An 18,086-nucleotide genomic window follows, 5' to 3' on the forward strand; every position below is an offset into this window, starting at 1 on the left:
CAGTTTATAATGTGGGGGCATATGTAATCTGTGCGGAGTACATCAGGGGATAATAAGAGGGTATAAAAATGCGGTAAATAAATAATAATTCATAGATATGTGGCCGGTGTTGCACTGATAAATGATGCCCGATCTTATCCGCTTTTAGAACGCTCTGCACATTTTGCATCGCCATATTCCTGGGAGCCAGAACTTCTTTATTTTTTTCACCACCGGAGCTGCGTGAGGGCTTATTTGTTGCGGGACAATCTGTAGATATCATTGGTACCATTTTGGGGTACATGTGATTTTTTTGATCACTTTTTATTACATTTTTTTGCAAGCCGGGTGACCAAAAACAAGCAATTCTGACAATGTTTTTTAGTTTATTTTTTGCGGCGTTCACCGTGCACTATAAATGACGATTATATTTTATTCTGCGGGTCGGTACAAATACGGCGATACCATATGTATATAGGTTTTTTTTATGTTTTGCACCGTTTGCGCAATAAAATCACTTTTGTATAAAATTATTTATTTTCTGTGTCACCATATTCTGAGAGCCATAACTTTTTTTTTTTCAGTCAAAAAAGCGGTGTAAGGGCTTGTTTTTTGCGGGACGGGTTGTAGTTTTTATCGGTATTATTTTCGAGTACATGCGACTTTTTGATCACTTTTTATTCTCTATTTTGGGAGGGGTGGTGACCAAAAAATAGCGATTCTGGTGTAGTTTTTTATTGATTTTTTTCACGGTGTTCACCGTGCGGGAAAAATAACATAGTTTTATAGCTGGGGTCGTTACGAACGCGGTGATACCAGATATGTGTACTTTTTTTAACGTGTTCATTTTTTTCCTATAATGAAAGACTTATTATAGGAAAAAAATGAAGTGTTTGTTTATATCACTTATAACTTTTATTTTTACACTTTTTTTTAAAACATTTTTATTCTTTTTTTTACTTTTTTCACTTGTCCCACTAGGGGACACTTAGTCTTGCAGCTTTGATCGCTGCTGGAATACATTACACTACACACGTAGTGTAATGCACTCCAACTGTCATTGTGACGTGACAGTCACACTGACAGGAAGTCTCGGAGGAGCGGCCGGAGGCTGCTCCTCCGAGGCTTCCGTACATGGCAACCCGGAGGTCATTGTCTGACCTCCGATTGCCACGACAAGCATCGATAGCCCCCACGATCACTTCGTGGAGGCTGCCTATGTGCTTCAAACCTCTTAAATGCGGCGACGGCAATCCGTCGCCGCATTTATGGGGTTAATTGCCGAAATCAGCGGCGATGGTCCGCTGACCGGCAAGGCTGGAGTGCCAGCTGTCAGGGACAGCTGACCTCCCGGTTCCCGGACGGACAGTGTGCGCCGGGAACTACTCCGCAATAGTACGTCTGGATGCGGGAACTAACCCCTCTGCAGGACGTACTATTGCGGCGCGGGAAGAGGTTAATGTTTATTGTAAAAAGGTGCATGTGTATTTTTTTTTTTTAATTTAACATTACTTTGTTTTTAAACTTTAATGTACTGACATATATCAGATATATGCCAGTACATTAGCCTGTGGACGGATAGTACGAAGGCAGTTGTTAGGACATACCTCAGTATGCCCTAACAACAGGAAATATGGTAAGACAGTCCTGGGGTCCGTCAATAGACCCTGAGCTGTCCGCCCATATATGGTATGGCCCTCGATCGCGTCACAGGAATTCCCTGTGATGCGATCCATGGGCATCCCCCCTTCTCATTTTCTCCTGAATGCTGCAGTCCGCTTTGATGGCAGCATTCAGGGGAATAGCGGCGGAGATGAGAGGTTTCTCTGATCTCCGCCGTTATAGAGCGGGGCTGCGGCTGTGTAATATAGCCATTGCCCCGCTCCTGACAGGAAGTGCGTGCGCGGTCAGCATGAGGTGATTCGGCCGGTGCTGCACTAATGAGCGGCGGTTCAGGCACTGAAGACAGAACATGGGGGTGTTTTGTAGTGCGCCCGCCATGTTCTGTCTTCAGTGCCGCCGCTCATTAGTGCAGCGCCGGTCGCATCACTTCATCCTGACAGTGCGCACATGTTATCAGGACTCAGGAGCGGGGCAATGGCTGAATTACACAGCCACAGCCCCGCTCTCATACATTCATGTATTACTATACTTAGCTGTGCGGCTGCGCAGGTAAGTATCGAAATACAGGAAATAACGGTATCGAACCGTTTGGGGATGCAGAGTATCGAAACAGTATCGAAGTTTCGATGCATCGTGCATCCCTACTTGGAATGCTGCGATGCATAAACCAAGATTTTTTTTTTTCTAAAAGGGTTTTTATTGTGCAAACGTAGGAAAACATATAAAACCTTTACATATTTGGTATCCCCTTAATCGTGCCGACCCATAGAATAAAATTAACATGTGATTTATGCTGCATAGTAAACGGCGTAAATTTAGAACGTGAAAATTAATGTTGGAATAGCTGCTTATTTTCAATTCTCACCTAAAATAAAGTTAATAAAAGTTAAATCGATATATTATAAGCATCTAAAAATGGTGCCATTACAAAATACAACCCGTCCTGCAAAAAAAAGCCCTTATACGGCTATGTCGACGGAATAAAAAAAAGTTACGACTCTTGGAATGCGACCATGAAAAAACAAAAAATAATCCTTGGTCATTAACGCGCAAAATGGCCTGGTCATTAAGGGGTTAAAAGGAATGATCACGTGAAAACTGTATTTTGTATTTACTTGTGTTGTATTTATCTTATATTAAAATTTGTTTGGTGATCTCAAACATCTAAATATGACACACAAAAAAAAAAAAAAAAAAGGCAAAAATAGGAGAAATCAGGGGAGGGGCAAATACTTTTTCAGAGCACTGTATGTAAAAACTGAAAAGGGAGCGATACGTTCACCTAAAATTTAGGACTTGCTTTATAAATAAATTGCATGATACTAGTGTTTTAATACCCCCCCCCCCCATTCACTTACATCAGTTAAAAATTGATTTGCTAATTCTAGAAGTAATAAGATTAGATCGTCCTTGCTCAGTCACAGAATAAGTACTAAATTGGTTATTTACCAACTCCCACCATTAAAAAGCAGACTGTATAAATATTCAACCACATTGAAGCCAACGTCACATGGGATCTTAGCGATCCCGAGGATATGAACTATTTTTTTCAAGTTCTATATGACAAATATACAGATGATGACATAAATGAGATGTGGAAACAGGCCTTATTCAGCATCCTGCGTATTGTAACTGTCAGTGGTGACCGTGCCCTGAAATGCATATGCTTCTTCTTCCAAACACTGCCGGACCCCAAGGACTAACTTTAAATTCTAAGTACACCAAAATAGGCAATTAATATTACCACAATTTATACTGCCCTGCAAATTACGTTTTGTTTTTATTCCCTCAGACTGCAATTCTATTCCGATTTCTCACCATTCTAAATCATGTAGCCGTATTGTGGGGGGAACGATGTAGAAAATACATCACCAATTCCTCACATGTCAGAGGGGGAAAAAAATAATTATTAGAGGATGTAGAAGAAAATTCCTCATACGTCGTGTTGTGAGGTCTCGAGAGGAGTGATGATCTGCTAAATACACATAAGGAAAAGTAACTTCCCATTTGTCAGGGAAAGGAAAAACTCTGTAAGCAAAATCATACATCCCACTGTCCGCCAAGCTGTACAGACTTATATTACACATGTTAGAGAGCAGTATACCTACCGTGTGGTATGTGTTTTTTGTTGGATGTCTCTAAATGGATACATTTGGCATATGCGCCAGGAGCTTTCCTGCGCATACGCCTTGTGGACCCTGCAAACGCAGTGTGAGTTCTGCCTAAGCTGGTGTTAGCCATTTTAGATAAGGGGTTAGCCGTTTTTATTTCTGTAAGTTCTAGTGTGTTTTGCAGGCAAAAAAAAATCTGCCTCAAAATTCCTTTAGGAATTTTAACCCCTTCCCTCTTTAGCCACTTTTGACCTTCCTGACAGAGCCTCATTTTTCAAATCTGACATGTGTCACTTTATGTGGTAATAACTCCGGAATGCTTTCACCTATCCAAGCGATTCTGAGATTGTTTTCTCGTGACACATTGGACTTTATGTTACTGGCAAAATTTGCTCGATATGTTCAGTATTTAATTGTGAAAAACACCAAAAATTAGCGAAAAATTGCAAAAATTAGCATTTTTCTCAATTTAAATGTATCTGCTTGTAAGACAGGCAGTTATACCACACAAAATTGTTGCTAATTAACATCACCCATATGTCTACTTTAGATTGGCATCGTTTTTTGAACATCCTTTTATTTTTCTATGACCTCACAAGGCTTAGAACTTTAGCAGCAATTTCTCACATTTTCAAGAAAATTTCAAAAGGACATTTTTACAGGGGGCAGTTCAGTTGTGAAGTGGTTTTGAGGGCCTTATATATTAGAAACCCCAAAAAAGTCACCCCATTTTAAAAACTTCACCCCTCAAAGTATTCAAAACAGCATTTAGAAAATGTCTTAACCCTTTACACATTTCACAGGAATTAAAGCAAAGTAGAGGTGAAATTTACAAATTTCATATTTTTCTGCAGAAATACATTTTTAATACAATTTTTTTTATAACACAGAAGGTTTTACCAGAGAAATGCAACTCAATATTTGTTGCCCAGTTTCTGCAGTTTTAGGAAATATCCCACATGTGGCCGTAGCGTGCTACTGGACTGAAGCACCGGCCTCAGAAGCAAAGGATCACCTAGTGGATTTTGGGGCCTTATTTTTGTTAAAATATATTTTAGGCACCATGTCAGGTTTGAAGGGCTCTTGCGGTGCCAAAACAGTCAAAATCCCCCAAAAGTGACCCCATCTGGGAAACTAGACACCTCAAGGAAATTATCTAGGGGTGTAGTGAGCATTTTGACCGCACAGGTTTTTTACAGAAATTATAGGCCGTGAAAATTAAAATCAACATTTCTTCAAAGAAAATGTAGGTTTAGCGATTTTTTTTCTCATTTCCACAAGGACTAAAGGAGAAAAAGCACCGCAAAATTTGTAAAGCAATTTCTCCCGAGTAAAACAATACCTCACATGTGGTAATAAACGGTTGTTTGGAGACACGGCGTGGCTGAGAAGGGAAAGAGCGCTATTTGGCTTTTGGAGTTCACATTTAGCAGGAATGGTTTGCGGAGGACATGTCGCATTTACAAAGCCCCTGAGGTGACAAAACAGTGGAAACCCCAAACAAGTGACCCCATTTTGGAAACTATACCCCTTGAGGAAATTATCTAGGGGTATAGTGAGCATTTTGACCCCACAGGTTTTTTGCAGAAATTTTTGCAAGTAGGCTGTGAAAATGAAAATCTACATTTTTTCAAATAAAATGTAGGTTTAGCTAATTTTTTTTCATTTCCACAAGGACTAAAGGAGAAAAAGCACCATAAAATTTGTAAAGAAATTTCTCCCGAGTAAAACAATACCCCACATGTGGTAATAAACAGCTGTTTGGACACACGGCGAGGCTGAGAAGGGAAAGAGCGCCATTTGGCTTTTGGAACTCAAATTTAGCAGGAATGGTTTGCAGAGGCCATGTCACATTTACAAAGCCCCTGAGGGGATAAAACAGTGGAAACCCCCCACAAGTGACCCCATTTTGGAAACTACACCCATTGAGGAAATTATCTAGGAGTATAGTGAGCGATTTGACACCACAGTTTTTTTGCAGAAATTATTGGAAGTAGGCCCTGAAAATAATAATCTACATTTTTTCAAAGAAAATGTAGGTTTAGCTAATTTTTTCTCATTTCCAGAAGGACTGAAGGAGAAAAAGCACCACAAAATTTGTAAAGCAATTTCTCCCGAGTAAAACAATACCCCACATGTGGTAATAAACGGCTGTTTGGACACACGGCAGGGCTTAGAAGGGAAAGAGCACTATTTGACTTTTTGAGATCACATTTAGCAGGAATGATTTGCGGAGGCCAGGTCACATTTGCAAAGCCCCTGAGGGGAAAAAACAATGAAAACGCCCAAAAAGGGACTCCATTTAGGAAACTACACCTCTTGAGGAATGCATCTAGGGGTGTAGTGAGCATTTTGACCCCACAGATGTTTCATAGAATTTATTAGAATTAGGCAGTGAAAATAAAAACAGTCCTTTTTCTTCAATAAGACGTAGCTTTAGCGCAAATTTTTTCATTTTCTCAACAAATAAAGGAAAAAAAGAACCCAACATTTGTAAAGCTATTTCTCCCGAGTACGGCAATACCCCATATGTGGTCATAAACTGCTGTTTGGGCAAACCGCAGGGCTCAGATGGGAAGGACCGCCATTTGGAGTGCAGATGTTGCTGGATTGGTTTCTGGGCACCTGTGGGCCCAAAACAGTGGAAACCCCCCAGAAGTGACCCCATTTTGGAAACTACACCCCTCAATGCATTTACCAAGGGGTGTAGTAAGCATTTTAACCCTGCAGGTGTTTTGTAGAAATTAGTGTGCGCTCAATGTTGCAGAGTGAAAATGGTTTTTTTTTCCATAGATATGCCAATATGTGGTGCCCGGCTTGTGCCACCATAACAAGACAGCTCTCTAATTATTATGCGGTGTTTCCCGGTTTTAGAAACACCCTACATGTGACCCTAATCTTTTGTCTGGAAATATGACAGGGCTCAGGAGTGAAGATTACCATGCGGAGTGGAGGCCTAATTTGGCGATTTACAAAGTATTGGTTCACAACTGCAGAGGCTCAGATGTGAAATAATAAAAAGAAACCCGATAAGTGACCCCCACTATGGAACTGCACCCCTCAAGGCATTAATTAAGGGGTGTAGTGAGCATTTTCACCCCACAGGTCTTTTCCATAAATGAATGCGCTGCGGATGGTGCAAATTAAAAATTTATATTTTTCCCTAGATATGCCATTCAGTGGCAAATATGTCATGCCCAGCTTATGACGCTGGAGACACACACCCCAAAAATTGTTAAAAGGGTTCTCCCGGGTATGACGATGCCATATATGTTGAAGGAAACTGCTGTTTGGGGACGCTGTAGGGTTCAGGGCCGAGGGAGCACCATTTGGCTTTTGGAGAGCGGATTTTGCTTGGTACTATATTTGTTTGAGTATTGCTGGTGTTTTATAATGTGGGGGTACATGTAAGCGGGGCGGAGTATATAAGGGGCATAGTCAGGTGGTATAAAAAAATAAAAATAATCCATAGATGTGTGTTAAGCTGTGAAGCAATCCTTTCTGCACAGGCCGGTGTCACACTGATAAATGGTGTCATTTCTTATCCCCCTTTTGGTCCGCACCCCGCTCCTTTGTAGTTTGGGGAATTTTGCTGGGAAGTGTTGTCCTGGTATAATACGGGCACCGTCGCTTCCAGCGGATATGTTTGGGCCCTCCCCTTCGTGGTTCCCTAATTTTAGGTCCTTGATAAATCGCCTCTTGAAACAGAAGAAATGTTCCCCTCGGGCACAACTGCATATTTTTTTATTTCCTGACTTATTGGAGCCATAACTAATTTTATTTTTCATAGACGTAGCGGTATGAGGGCTGGTTTGTTGCGGGACGAGCTGTAGTTATTATTGGTACCATTGGTACTTTTTGATCACCTTTTATCCTATTTTTTGGGATGCCAGGTAAACAAAAAAACGCAATTCTGGCACAGCTTTTTTTGTTTTTTTTATACAGCGTTCACCACGCATTATAAACTACATGTTAACTTTATTCTGCGGGTCAGTACGATTCCGGCGATACCTAATTTATAGGACTTTTTTATGTTTTACAACTTTTTGCACAATAAAATTACTTTTGTAAAAAGAATGTATATTTTCTGTCGCCAAGTTGTGAGAACCATAACTTTTTAATTTTTTTGTCGACGGACGTGTATGAGGGCTTGTTTTTTGCGGGACGAGCAATAGTTTTTATAGGTACCATTTTTGGATACGTGCGACTTTTTGATCACTTTTTATTGTAATATTTGTAGGGCAAAGTGACCAAAAAACAGAAACTCTGGTAACGTTTTTTACGGGTTTTTTTTACGCTGTTCACCGCGTGCAATAAATAATATAATATTTTGATACCTCCAGTCGTTACGGTCGTGGCGATACCAAATACATATGGTTTATTATTATTTTTCAATAATAAAGGACTTGATAAGAGTAAAAGGGGGAATGTGTTTTATTTGATTACTTGAAACTTTTACTGTTTTCAAACTTTTATTTTTTGCACTTTTTTTTACACTTTTTCTCAAGTCCCACTAGGGGACTTGAAGGTCCAACGGTCAGATTTTTTTTTTTCTAATACATTGCACTACCTATGTAGTGCAATGTATTAGATCTGTCAGTCATTCACTGACAGCAAGCCGTTTAGGCTTCGCCTCCCGGCGGGGCCTAAATCGGCTTCCGTAATGGCAGAGCAGGAGACCATTGTGTCTCCTGTTGCCATAACAGCAGTCGCCAGTCCCGATTGCCTGTCAGGGCTGGCGATCTGCTAGTAACCGCTACGATGCAGCAATCGCTTTCGATTGCTGCATCGAAGGGGTTAATGGCAGGGATCGGAGCTAGCTCCGGTTCCTGCCGTTACAGGTGGATGTCAGCTGTACAGTACAGCTGACCTCCACCGCTGATGACGCCGGATCAGCTCCTGACCCGGCGCCATCTTGCCGGCAGCTACGGAAGCCGATCAGGCTCCGCCGCCGGGCGGATCCTGACCGGCTTCGGTGCTAGGCAGACCGGGAGGCCAGTATTAGGCCTCCGGTTGCCATTGCAGCCACCGGAACCCCGGCAATTTCATTGCTGGGGCTCCGATGAGCTGCAAACACCTTAAGTGCAGCGATCGCGTTTGAGCGCTGCACTTAAGGGGTTAATGGCGGGGATCGAAGCTAATTTCGGTCCCCGCCGTTACAGTCGGATGTCAGCTGTAAGATACAGCTGAGATCCGACGATGATGGCACCGACTCAGCTTCTGAGCCGGTGCCAAACGTTTGACGTACATGTACGGCATTTTGCGGGAAGTCAATGCTTTCCATGACGTACATGTACGTCAAATGTCGGGAAGGGGTTAAAAGAGATTTTGGCCTGTGCTTTTTTTGCCGCAGTTTTCATGGTGTCATGGCCATTGAGGACCGCCGGCAAAGAATGCAACGAAAAACGCTCGGCAAATAGTGCCGCGGGTTTTTTCTGCCTCCCATCGATTTCAATAGGTCAGAGGTGAAACCCCGGTAAGAAAGGACATGCCCCATTTTTTTCTTGCGAGCAGCTAAAAGCCGCCCAGGAAGAAAATGCAGTTGACTGTGCTATCACAACGGTGACAAACGGAAGCCATTAGCTGGGTTTCCGTCACCATTGAGTTCAATCGTGAGGGAAATGGAAGCTAAGGTTTCCGTTTGCCTTTCCATTGAGGGGTTAACCCAACGGCATTCTCCGACTGAACCCCTCAGCGGAAACGAACGGTGATGTGAACACCGCCTTATTCAGAGAACGCAAGGTAATTGTCACATCTTCTGTTAGGCTCCTTTCCCATATATCCAGCGTGGTACATAAACTGATGCCAGAACTGATCCCACGCTTTCCTATGGAATTATTTGTGGCATCAGTTGCATCGGTTTAAAGTCAGATGTCTACCTTTGCCGAACAGAAGAACATTGCATGCAGTATTTCTCTGTCCAGCTATGGATTCCGGACCTATGCACAAAACGTCATTAGTTGTGTCTCGCTCAGGCTTAGGGCTCGTCCACAAACTGCGGAATTGCTGCGTTTTTTCCGTTCCGAATTGTGGACGGAAAAAACGCAGCAGAACACAGTAGCAGCATAGTGGATGAGATTTATCAAACGTCATCCACACACTGCATAAAATTTCTGTACAGAAATTGACCTGCGGTACGTAATTTGGACAGAATTGTTGCGTTTTTCAGAGATGTCACATCTCCGTGCATTGTGAAAAACACAGCAAAATACGCACCATTATCTAAGTGTGTGTGTGTGTGTGTGTGTGTGTGTATTAACTTGGCGGACCCATTATAAGTGAATGAGATCTGTTTTTAGGTAACAAAACAGATCATGGTATATTATATTTATGTAAAAAAACAAACCATAATGTTACTGTAAACATAAGTCTACATAAGCTACATTTAGCTTTTTTGTGGAAAGTTTATTTATAATTATGTTCTAAGAATCATGACAACCACTCTATCACCAGCCCTTGTGCCAAAAATTGCCATGATGCCATCAACTAATCAGCAGTGATGCCACCTGCCACTGTATATCATGATATGACACTGTGATAAATAGTAGGTCCATCTAGAGAGATTACAACAGTCTGCTATGCCATCACACCTCTACACCACTCACTTTACACTTTCACTATTCTCTTGTGGCACCTCAAGCATAGAAGCCTGGTGACACCGAAGTCAGTTTCTATACCGTTAGGCCTCATGCACACGACCGTAGTGGTGTGCATGGCCGTGATTTGCGGCTCGGATGGCGGCGGGGTGTCACCCGTGGGCCGTCCGCAAATCGCAGGCCGTGCACATGGCCGTGTGCATTCATTTCTAGGAGCCTGGACTGCAAAATACGGCTGTAATCTATTTGCAGTCCAGGCTCCTGGGCAATGCGCGGACCGTAGAAATGAATGGGACCGCAATTCACCCACAGACTTGCAGGTGAATTGCGGCCGCAAAAATAAGTTTGTGTACATGGGGACTTACTGTTCCATGGGCAGGTGTTGACATCAGGGGTATAGCTAAAAGCTCATGGGCCCGGTGAATAAGTTCTTCTTACCTCCCTCCCCATTTCTCTTCATGGCCAACGCCCACACCCGTAACTTTGAGCTGCATTGCTGGGTCTCTTAAGTGACCCATCGAAGCAACACTAGCAGTCAAGGGTCTAAAAATTATGTCTTGGGGCTTGTGCCCTTGATATGTTTCGCCTCCAAAAACATAATATATATATACAGCGGCTCAGCAGACCGTATCACACATGACAGGATTAGATACATGGCCCCAGCAGATGGTATACCACATGATAGGCTTAGATACAAGGCCCAAGAAGTATCCTTAATCGGATCCTCTTCAAGCGCAGCGCTGGATCCTGACTCCATTCAGCGTCACAATGTTGTATACGCCGCATGTACAATGCCTCAGCGCTGCTCCTAAAGATGGCTTGGCTCAGCGAGGAGGGTATGTATACGGTTGCTGTAGTAACAAGGACCCATGGCGTGTACTACATAGGCCACAGTAACTGTGGACAGACACGATGCGGGGGGCCATGGGCTCCCCAGGCTTCAGTCTCAACTGCGATGCCTTCAGCTATGCCACTGGGTGACATAAGCAGCTGAACCATAAGAATATTGTTGGTGCACAACACATGCAACAGTACAATGCAATCAAGTCATGGATGAAAAAGTGACCATTGGAATGACATGCTTGAAGGATTGGTACCAGGACTCCATGACACTGGCGTCTACTAGTATATACTGTCCACATCACAACCACTGCATAGAAATACATAATGAGGCATGGCAAAGACCGCTTTACCAACCCATCAGTGATCTGTCACTGCAATAACTCACAGGCATGCGATGCCAGGGCCATTGGCTTAATTAGGGTGGCAGCCCGAGAAGAGCTGCACAGTGCACACTATACACACACAGTCGCACACTATACACACACAGTGGCACACTGCGGTTTGCCATGGCTACAACCTACAAGTGTACACGGTCGGGCAGGGTCTGCGCTCCTACGTAGGTAACAATACACAGGGCAACATTGCCCTCCCCCCTCACCTTCTTATGCTTCTCCTGGTACGGCAGTGCCAGCCAGGGCATGTCCTTGAGGAAGAGCTGCCATTTCTTCTGGTCGGGGTCCGAAGAGATGAATACGACCTCCAGGCGGTCTCGGGTCTTGCAGTAGAAGTCGCTGAGGCTGGGCAGCAGCTGCAAGCAGGGAGCGCTCATCCCGCAGCCGAAGAGCAGCCCGATGAGAGACACTCGGGAGCCCAGAGACTGCACGTCTACCTCCTCCCGCTCCGCCGTCACCAGCTTCTCCCCTAGCAGGTCCAGCAGCAGCCCGGTGTCCTCCCCCCGCTTCTCCCCTTTCTGTCCGGGGCTCGACATGCTGCGGCTCGGCCTGGGGCCCCGTGTCGTATGCTCTGCTGGTTCGGGCTTCAGAGACGCGCTCCCCGGCGGCCGGGAGGGGATGAGCCGTGTGCGCCACACGAGCTGCGCCGGAGTCAGGGCTGCACTGAGCCGATTGGCTGCGGCAAAAGGAGCCGGCTGCACAGGGGCAGAGAGAGGGAGGGGGTGGAGACCGGGCTGCTGTGTGAGAGTGCCACCTGGGTGCCATGTATGGACATTCTCCCCTGTTTTCAGTGTGAGGGAAACCGTTCATTTCCAGTCACAATTTTTTTATATTTGTCCCCACAATTTGGTATTGTCAATGCTAATGTGTTCCTAGCCTAAGCAGCCTACCTCCCGCCTTATTTTTTTTTTTTTCATTTGCCACCACATGACCTCTGTAAAATTCAGCATAGATCTGCTGCTGCCAGGACTGCTCACCACTATTTTAATATGCAATAGAATTTTGTTAGATTCAACATTGGAGCCATTTAGTAATCCCGCCGTACCATGGAGAGGCAAACCAATATACAATTACTGTGTATTTTGAGCCATGGTCACCAAAACGAAACAAGGCACAGCTACGAAAATGCGTCACACTTGAACACCTTGCTCCTTTTTTTTTCTGACCATTACATATATGTTTTAAATGTCGGAAAATGTGGCAGGGCTTGATAAATATGGCATACAGAATGAAGAAAGCGGCACATTTCTGAAGCCAGTTTAAAAACCTGTTCTGCCATGCACTGCATCCCCCAAAAGGGCACTGTACTGCATACCTCCCAACTTTTGAATTCAGAAAAGAGGGAATTTTTTAAGCCACGCCCCTAACCACGCCCAATATCCCGCATAAACACATCAAATCATGGCCAGATCCTTCTGCAAATAACAAGCGCACATTCTCACTGTGGATCTCTAGACTGTCTGGATATCACAGATATTATAACATTTGCTCATCACGGCGGCAGCAGGACAAAACAAAAGACTGAGAACAATGAAAGTCAAGAGGGAGACCCTGTGGTGGATGACTTTTCAATTGACAGGTAGCAGAGTTAGGCTGGGTTCACCCGAGCACATTAACGTCCGTAATGGACGGACGTATTTCAGCCGGAAGTCCCGGACCGAACTCAGTGCAGGGAGCCGGGCTCCTAGCATCATAGTTATGTACGACGCTAGGAGTCCCTGCCTCTCCGTGGAACTACTGTCCCGTACTGAAAACATGATTACAGTACGGGACAGTTGTCCTGCAGAGAGGCAGGGACTCCTAGCATCGTACATAACTATGATGCTAGGAGCCCGGCTCCCTGCACTGAGTTCGGTCCGGGAATTCCGGCCGAAATACGTCCGTCCATTACGGACGTTAATGTGCTCGTGTGAACCCAGTCTTACACGATGGGGATTTTTTTTTCCAGTTGTGTAACTCTGCTACCGGTCAATGGAAAAATCATCCACCAGAGCCCCCCTGTAGATAGCTCCACACACAGCCCCCCCTGTAGATAGCTCCACACACAGCCCCCCTGTAGATAGCTCCAGATACAGCCCCCCTGTACATAGCGCCAGATACAGCCCCCCTGTACATAGCGCCAGATACAGTCTCCTGTACACAGCCCCCCTGTAGATTGCTCCACACACAGCCCCCTGTAGATTGCTCCACACACAGCCCCCTGTAGATTGCTCCACACACAGCCCCCTGTAGATTGCTCCACACACAGCCCCCTTTTAGATTGCTCCACACACAGCCCCCTTTTAGATAGCTCCACACACAGCCCCCCTGTAGATAGCTCCACACACAGCCCCCCTGTGGATAGCTCCACACACAGCCCCCCTGTGGATAGCTCCACACACAGCCCCCCTGTGGATAGCTCCAGACACGGCCCCCTGTAGATAGCTCCACACACGGCCCCCTGTGGATAGCTCCACACACGGCCCCCTGTGGATAGCTCCAGACACGGCCCCCTGTAGATAGCTCCACACACGGCCCCCCTGTAGATAGCTCCAGACACGGCCCCCCTGTAGATAGCTCCAGACACGGCCCCCTGTAGATAGCTCCACACACGGCCCCCTGTAGATAGCTCCAGACACGGCCCCCTGTAGATAGCTCCAGACACAGCCCCCCTGTAGATAGCTCCAGACACAGCCCCCCTGTAGATAGCTCCAGACACAGCCCCCCTGTAGATAGCTCCAGACACAGCCCCCCTGTAGATAGCTCCAGACACAGCCCCCCTGTAGATAGCTCCAGACACAGCCCCCCTGTAGATAGCTCCAGACACAGCCCCCCTGTAGATAGCTCCAGACACAGCCCCCCTGTAGATAGCTCCAGACACAGCCCCCCTGTAGATAGCTCCAGACACAGCCCCCCTGTAGATAGCTCCAGACACAGCCCCCCTGTAGATAGCTCCAGACACAGCCCCCCTGTAGATAGCTCCAGACACAGCCCCCCTGTAGATAGCTCCAGACACAGCCCCCTGTAGATAGCCCCAGACACAGCCCCCCTGTAGATAGCTCCAGACACAGCCCCCCTGTAGATAGCTCCAGACACAGCCCCCCTGTAGATAGCTCCAGACACAGCCCCCCTGTAGATAGCTCCAGACACAGCCCCCCTGTAGATAGCCCCAGACACAGCCCCCCTGTAGATAGCTCCAGACACAGCCCCCCTGTAGATAGCTCCAGACACAGCCCCCCTGTAGATAGCTCCAGACACAGCCCCCCTGTAGATAGCTCCAGACACAGCCCCCCTGTAGATAGCTCCAGACACAGCCCCCCTGTAGATAGCTCCAGACACAGCCCCCCTGTAGATAGCTCCAGACACAGCCCCCCTGTAGATAGCTCCAGACACAGCCCCCCTGTAGATAGCTCCAGACACAGCCCCCCTGTAGATAGCTCCAGACACAGCCCCCCTGTAGATAGCTCCAGACACAGCCCCCCTGTAGATAGCTCCAGACACAGCCCCCCTGTAGATAGCTCCAGACACAGCCCCCCTGTAGATAGCTCCAGACACAGCTCCCCTGTAGATAGCTCCAGACACAGCTCCCCTGTAGATAGCTCCAGACACAGCTCCCCTGTAGATAGCTCCAGACACAGCCTCCCTGTAGATAGCTCCAGACACAGCCTCCCTGTAGATAGCTCCAGACACAGCCCCCCTGTAGATAGCTCCAGACACAGCCCCCCTGTAGATAGCTCCAGACACAGCCCCCCTGTAGATAGCTCCAGACACAGCCCCCCTGTAGATAGCTCCAGACACAGCCCCCCTGTAGATAGCTCCAGACACAGCCCCCCTGTAGATAGCTCCAGACACAGCCCCCCTGTAGATAGCTCCAGACACAGCCCCCCTGTAGATAGCTCCAGACACAGCCCCCCTGTAGATACGTCCACACACAGCCCCCCTGTAGATACGTCCACACACAGCCCCCCCTGTAGATAGTTCCAGACACAGCCCCCTGTAGATAGCGCCAGACACAGCCCCCCCTGTACATAGCTCCACACACAGCCCACCTGTAGGTAGTGCAATACAACCCCCTTATACTTTGTGCCACAATGCCGCCAAAGTGGTAGAGGTAGCCTACTGCTGCCACTCTCCGCTCTGCTTTGACATCACTCACCGTCAGAAGAAGGCAGGAGTCTTGCAGCGGCGTTCTCACTGGTGTCGATGCCGGCCCGGGAGTGGACCAGTCCAGTCACCTGACCTGTCACCTGACCGGTGAGGTCAGATGACAGGTCAGGTGACTGGACTGGTCCACTCCCATGCCAGCATCGACACCAGTGAGAACGCCGCTGCAAGACTCCTGGCTTCTTCTGATCGCTGCTGCAGTCGTCTGGCATGCAGGGCGCCTGTTAGCAGCGATCAGCTGTTTTGATGCAGCGCCCAGCGTGACATTTTGCAGACCGACCGGGACAGCGGGACCCCGGTGAGAAAGCGGGACTGTCCCGCCGGATCCGGGACGGTTGGGAGGTATGGTACTGTACTGTAGAATAGTGTCCGCAAGTGTTAGTAAAGCAGTTGCACTGTGCTTAACAAGGGGGCCACCCCCCTTTCCTTTCATGCCGAATACAGTGGCGCTTGCAAGTTTGTGAACCCTTCAGATTTGTATATATTTCTGCATAAATTTGTCATAAAACGACATCAGATTTCTACACATGTTCTAAAAGTAGATAAAGAGAACCAAATCAAATAAGTCGAAAATATTAGACTTGGTCATTTATTTATTGTTGAAATTGATCCAATATCACATAACTGTGAGTGGCAAAAGTATGTGAACCTTTGCTTTCAGTCTCGTGTGTGACCCCCCCCCCCCCTTGTGCAGAGATAACTGCATCATACCGTTTCCGGTAATTGTTTCTTAATCCTGCACATCGGCTTGGAGGAATTTTAGCCCATTCCTCCGTACAAAACCGCTTCAACTCTGTTATGTTGGCGGGTTTCCTCCCATGACCTGCTTGCTTCAAGTCCTTCCACAACACTTCTATTGGATTAAGGTCAGGACTTTGACTTGGCCATTCCAAAACTTTACTTTATGCTTCTTTAACCATTCTTTGGTAGAACGACTTGTGTGCTTAGGGTCGTTGTCTTGTTGCATGACCCACGTTCTCTTGAGATTCTGCTCACAGACAGATGTCCTGACATTTTCCTTTAGAATTTGCTGGTATAATTCAGAATTCATTGTTCCATCAATGATGGCAAGCCGTCCTGGCCCAGATTCAGCAAAACAGGCCCGAACCATGAAACAACCACCACGTGTTTCATAGATGATATGAGGTTTTTATGCTGGAATGCAGTGTTTTCATTTCTCCAAACATAACGCTTCTCATATCAACGATTATTCGGGAACTAAATATTGCTTGGTGTTTATATTTTTATGTGAAGAGAAGTCACTTACTTTCATATTTAATTGTGTACTGAATTGTGCAGTTCAAACCCGGTGAAGTGGTGCGGAAGTCCTGTAGTTTTCATAATGTTGATAATGCGCCGACGCAGCCCCATGTGACTGAGGGCTTGGTTCTTGTGCCGTTCGTGTCGACGTGTTATCAAGCGCATGACCGCAAGAGGCTGGAGACCCCGAGCAGGGTATTAGCTAGCGCTGTGCCCGGGGACTCCAGAATTGCTGCCGACGTCACTGTCCATATATGAACTGAGGGTTTGCACAAGAAGTAGACCCTCAGTCGTCAATATTAGGAAAACTACAGGGCTTCCGGCACCACTTCACCGGGTTTGAACTGCACAATTCAGAACAGAATTAAAACTGAAAGTACATTATTAAGTGACTTCTTTTCATATAAAAAAATAAATCCCAATCAATTTTTGGTGCTCGAATAACCCCTTTCAACCAAAAAGCTCTATTTTGGTCTCATCCGTCCACAAAACATTGTTCCAATAGCCTTGTGGCTTGTCCAGGTGATCTATAGCAAACTGCAGACGGGTAGCAATGTTCTTATTTGGAGAGCAGCAGGGTTGCCAACCGTCCGTAAATTTATGGACAGTCCGCAAAAACCCAGTGCTTTTTTTTCTGCTGTCCGGCAGAAAAAAACATTGTCCCGCGTTTCTTCCGTTCCTTCTGATAATTTGCACTGCCCGTGCGGCAAAATTTACATTCGCAGACGCAGTGCAAACAATAAGGTAAGCGGGTCCGCGGCAGCCTGCAGTGAGGTGGAGTGGACTTGAAGCAGAGGAGGATTGTATGACGGTCTGTGACTGACTGAGATTACCTCAGTCAGAGACCGACCATCATTGGGTCAGTGCCGGGACCAGTGAGTAACCTGGTCCTGACCTCATGTCACGTGACGTCTCAACCAGGCAGGTGGGTGGGGTTGGATTGAGTGTCGGACTCATGGGAAAGCTACAAGCGGGGCTGTGATTGATGAGTCTCACTCCTAGTACATACTGCATGTAGCGACAGCCAGCCTAACTCTGACAAGTTACCACCATGCAGCAGACTGCACACAGATCTCGCCAGGCGGGAGAGACGACTGAGTCTGAGACAGTGGCAGTGCCCGTCGTAATTGAATTGATTG

General features: G+C 46.3%; 1 protein-coding gene across 1 annotated transcript in view; it reads right to left on the reverse strand.

Annotated features, from left to right (window-relative positions):
* Positions 1–12,259, reverse strand: part of NXN (nucleoredoxin) — a 175,181-nt gene extending 162,922 nt beyond the window's left edge. Inside the window, exon 1 of the mRNA XM_075850402.1 lies at positions 11,751–12,259. Coding sequence (XP_075706517.1) covers positions 11,751–12,080 — 330 coding nt within the window. The 5' untranslated portion in view covers positions 12,081–12,259. The remainder of the gene's footprint in view (positions 1–11,750) is intronic.
* Positions 12,260–18,086: the final 5,827 nt, after the last annotated feature.

Source organism: Rhinoderma darwinii, chromosome 2 (assembly GCF_050947455.1).
Source record: "Rhinoderma darwinii isolate aRhiDar2 chromosome 2, aRhiDar2.hap1, whole genome shotgun sequence".
Classification (NCBI taxonomy): domain Eukaryota; kingdom Metazoa; phylum Chordata; class Amphibia; order Anura; family Rhinodermatidae; genus Rhinoderma; species Rhinoderma darwinii.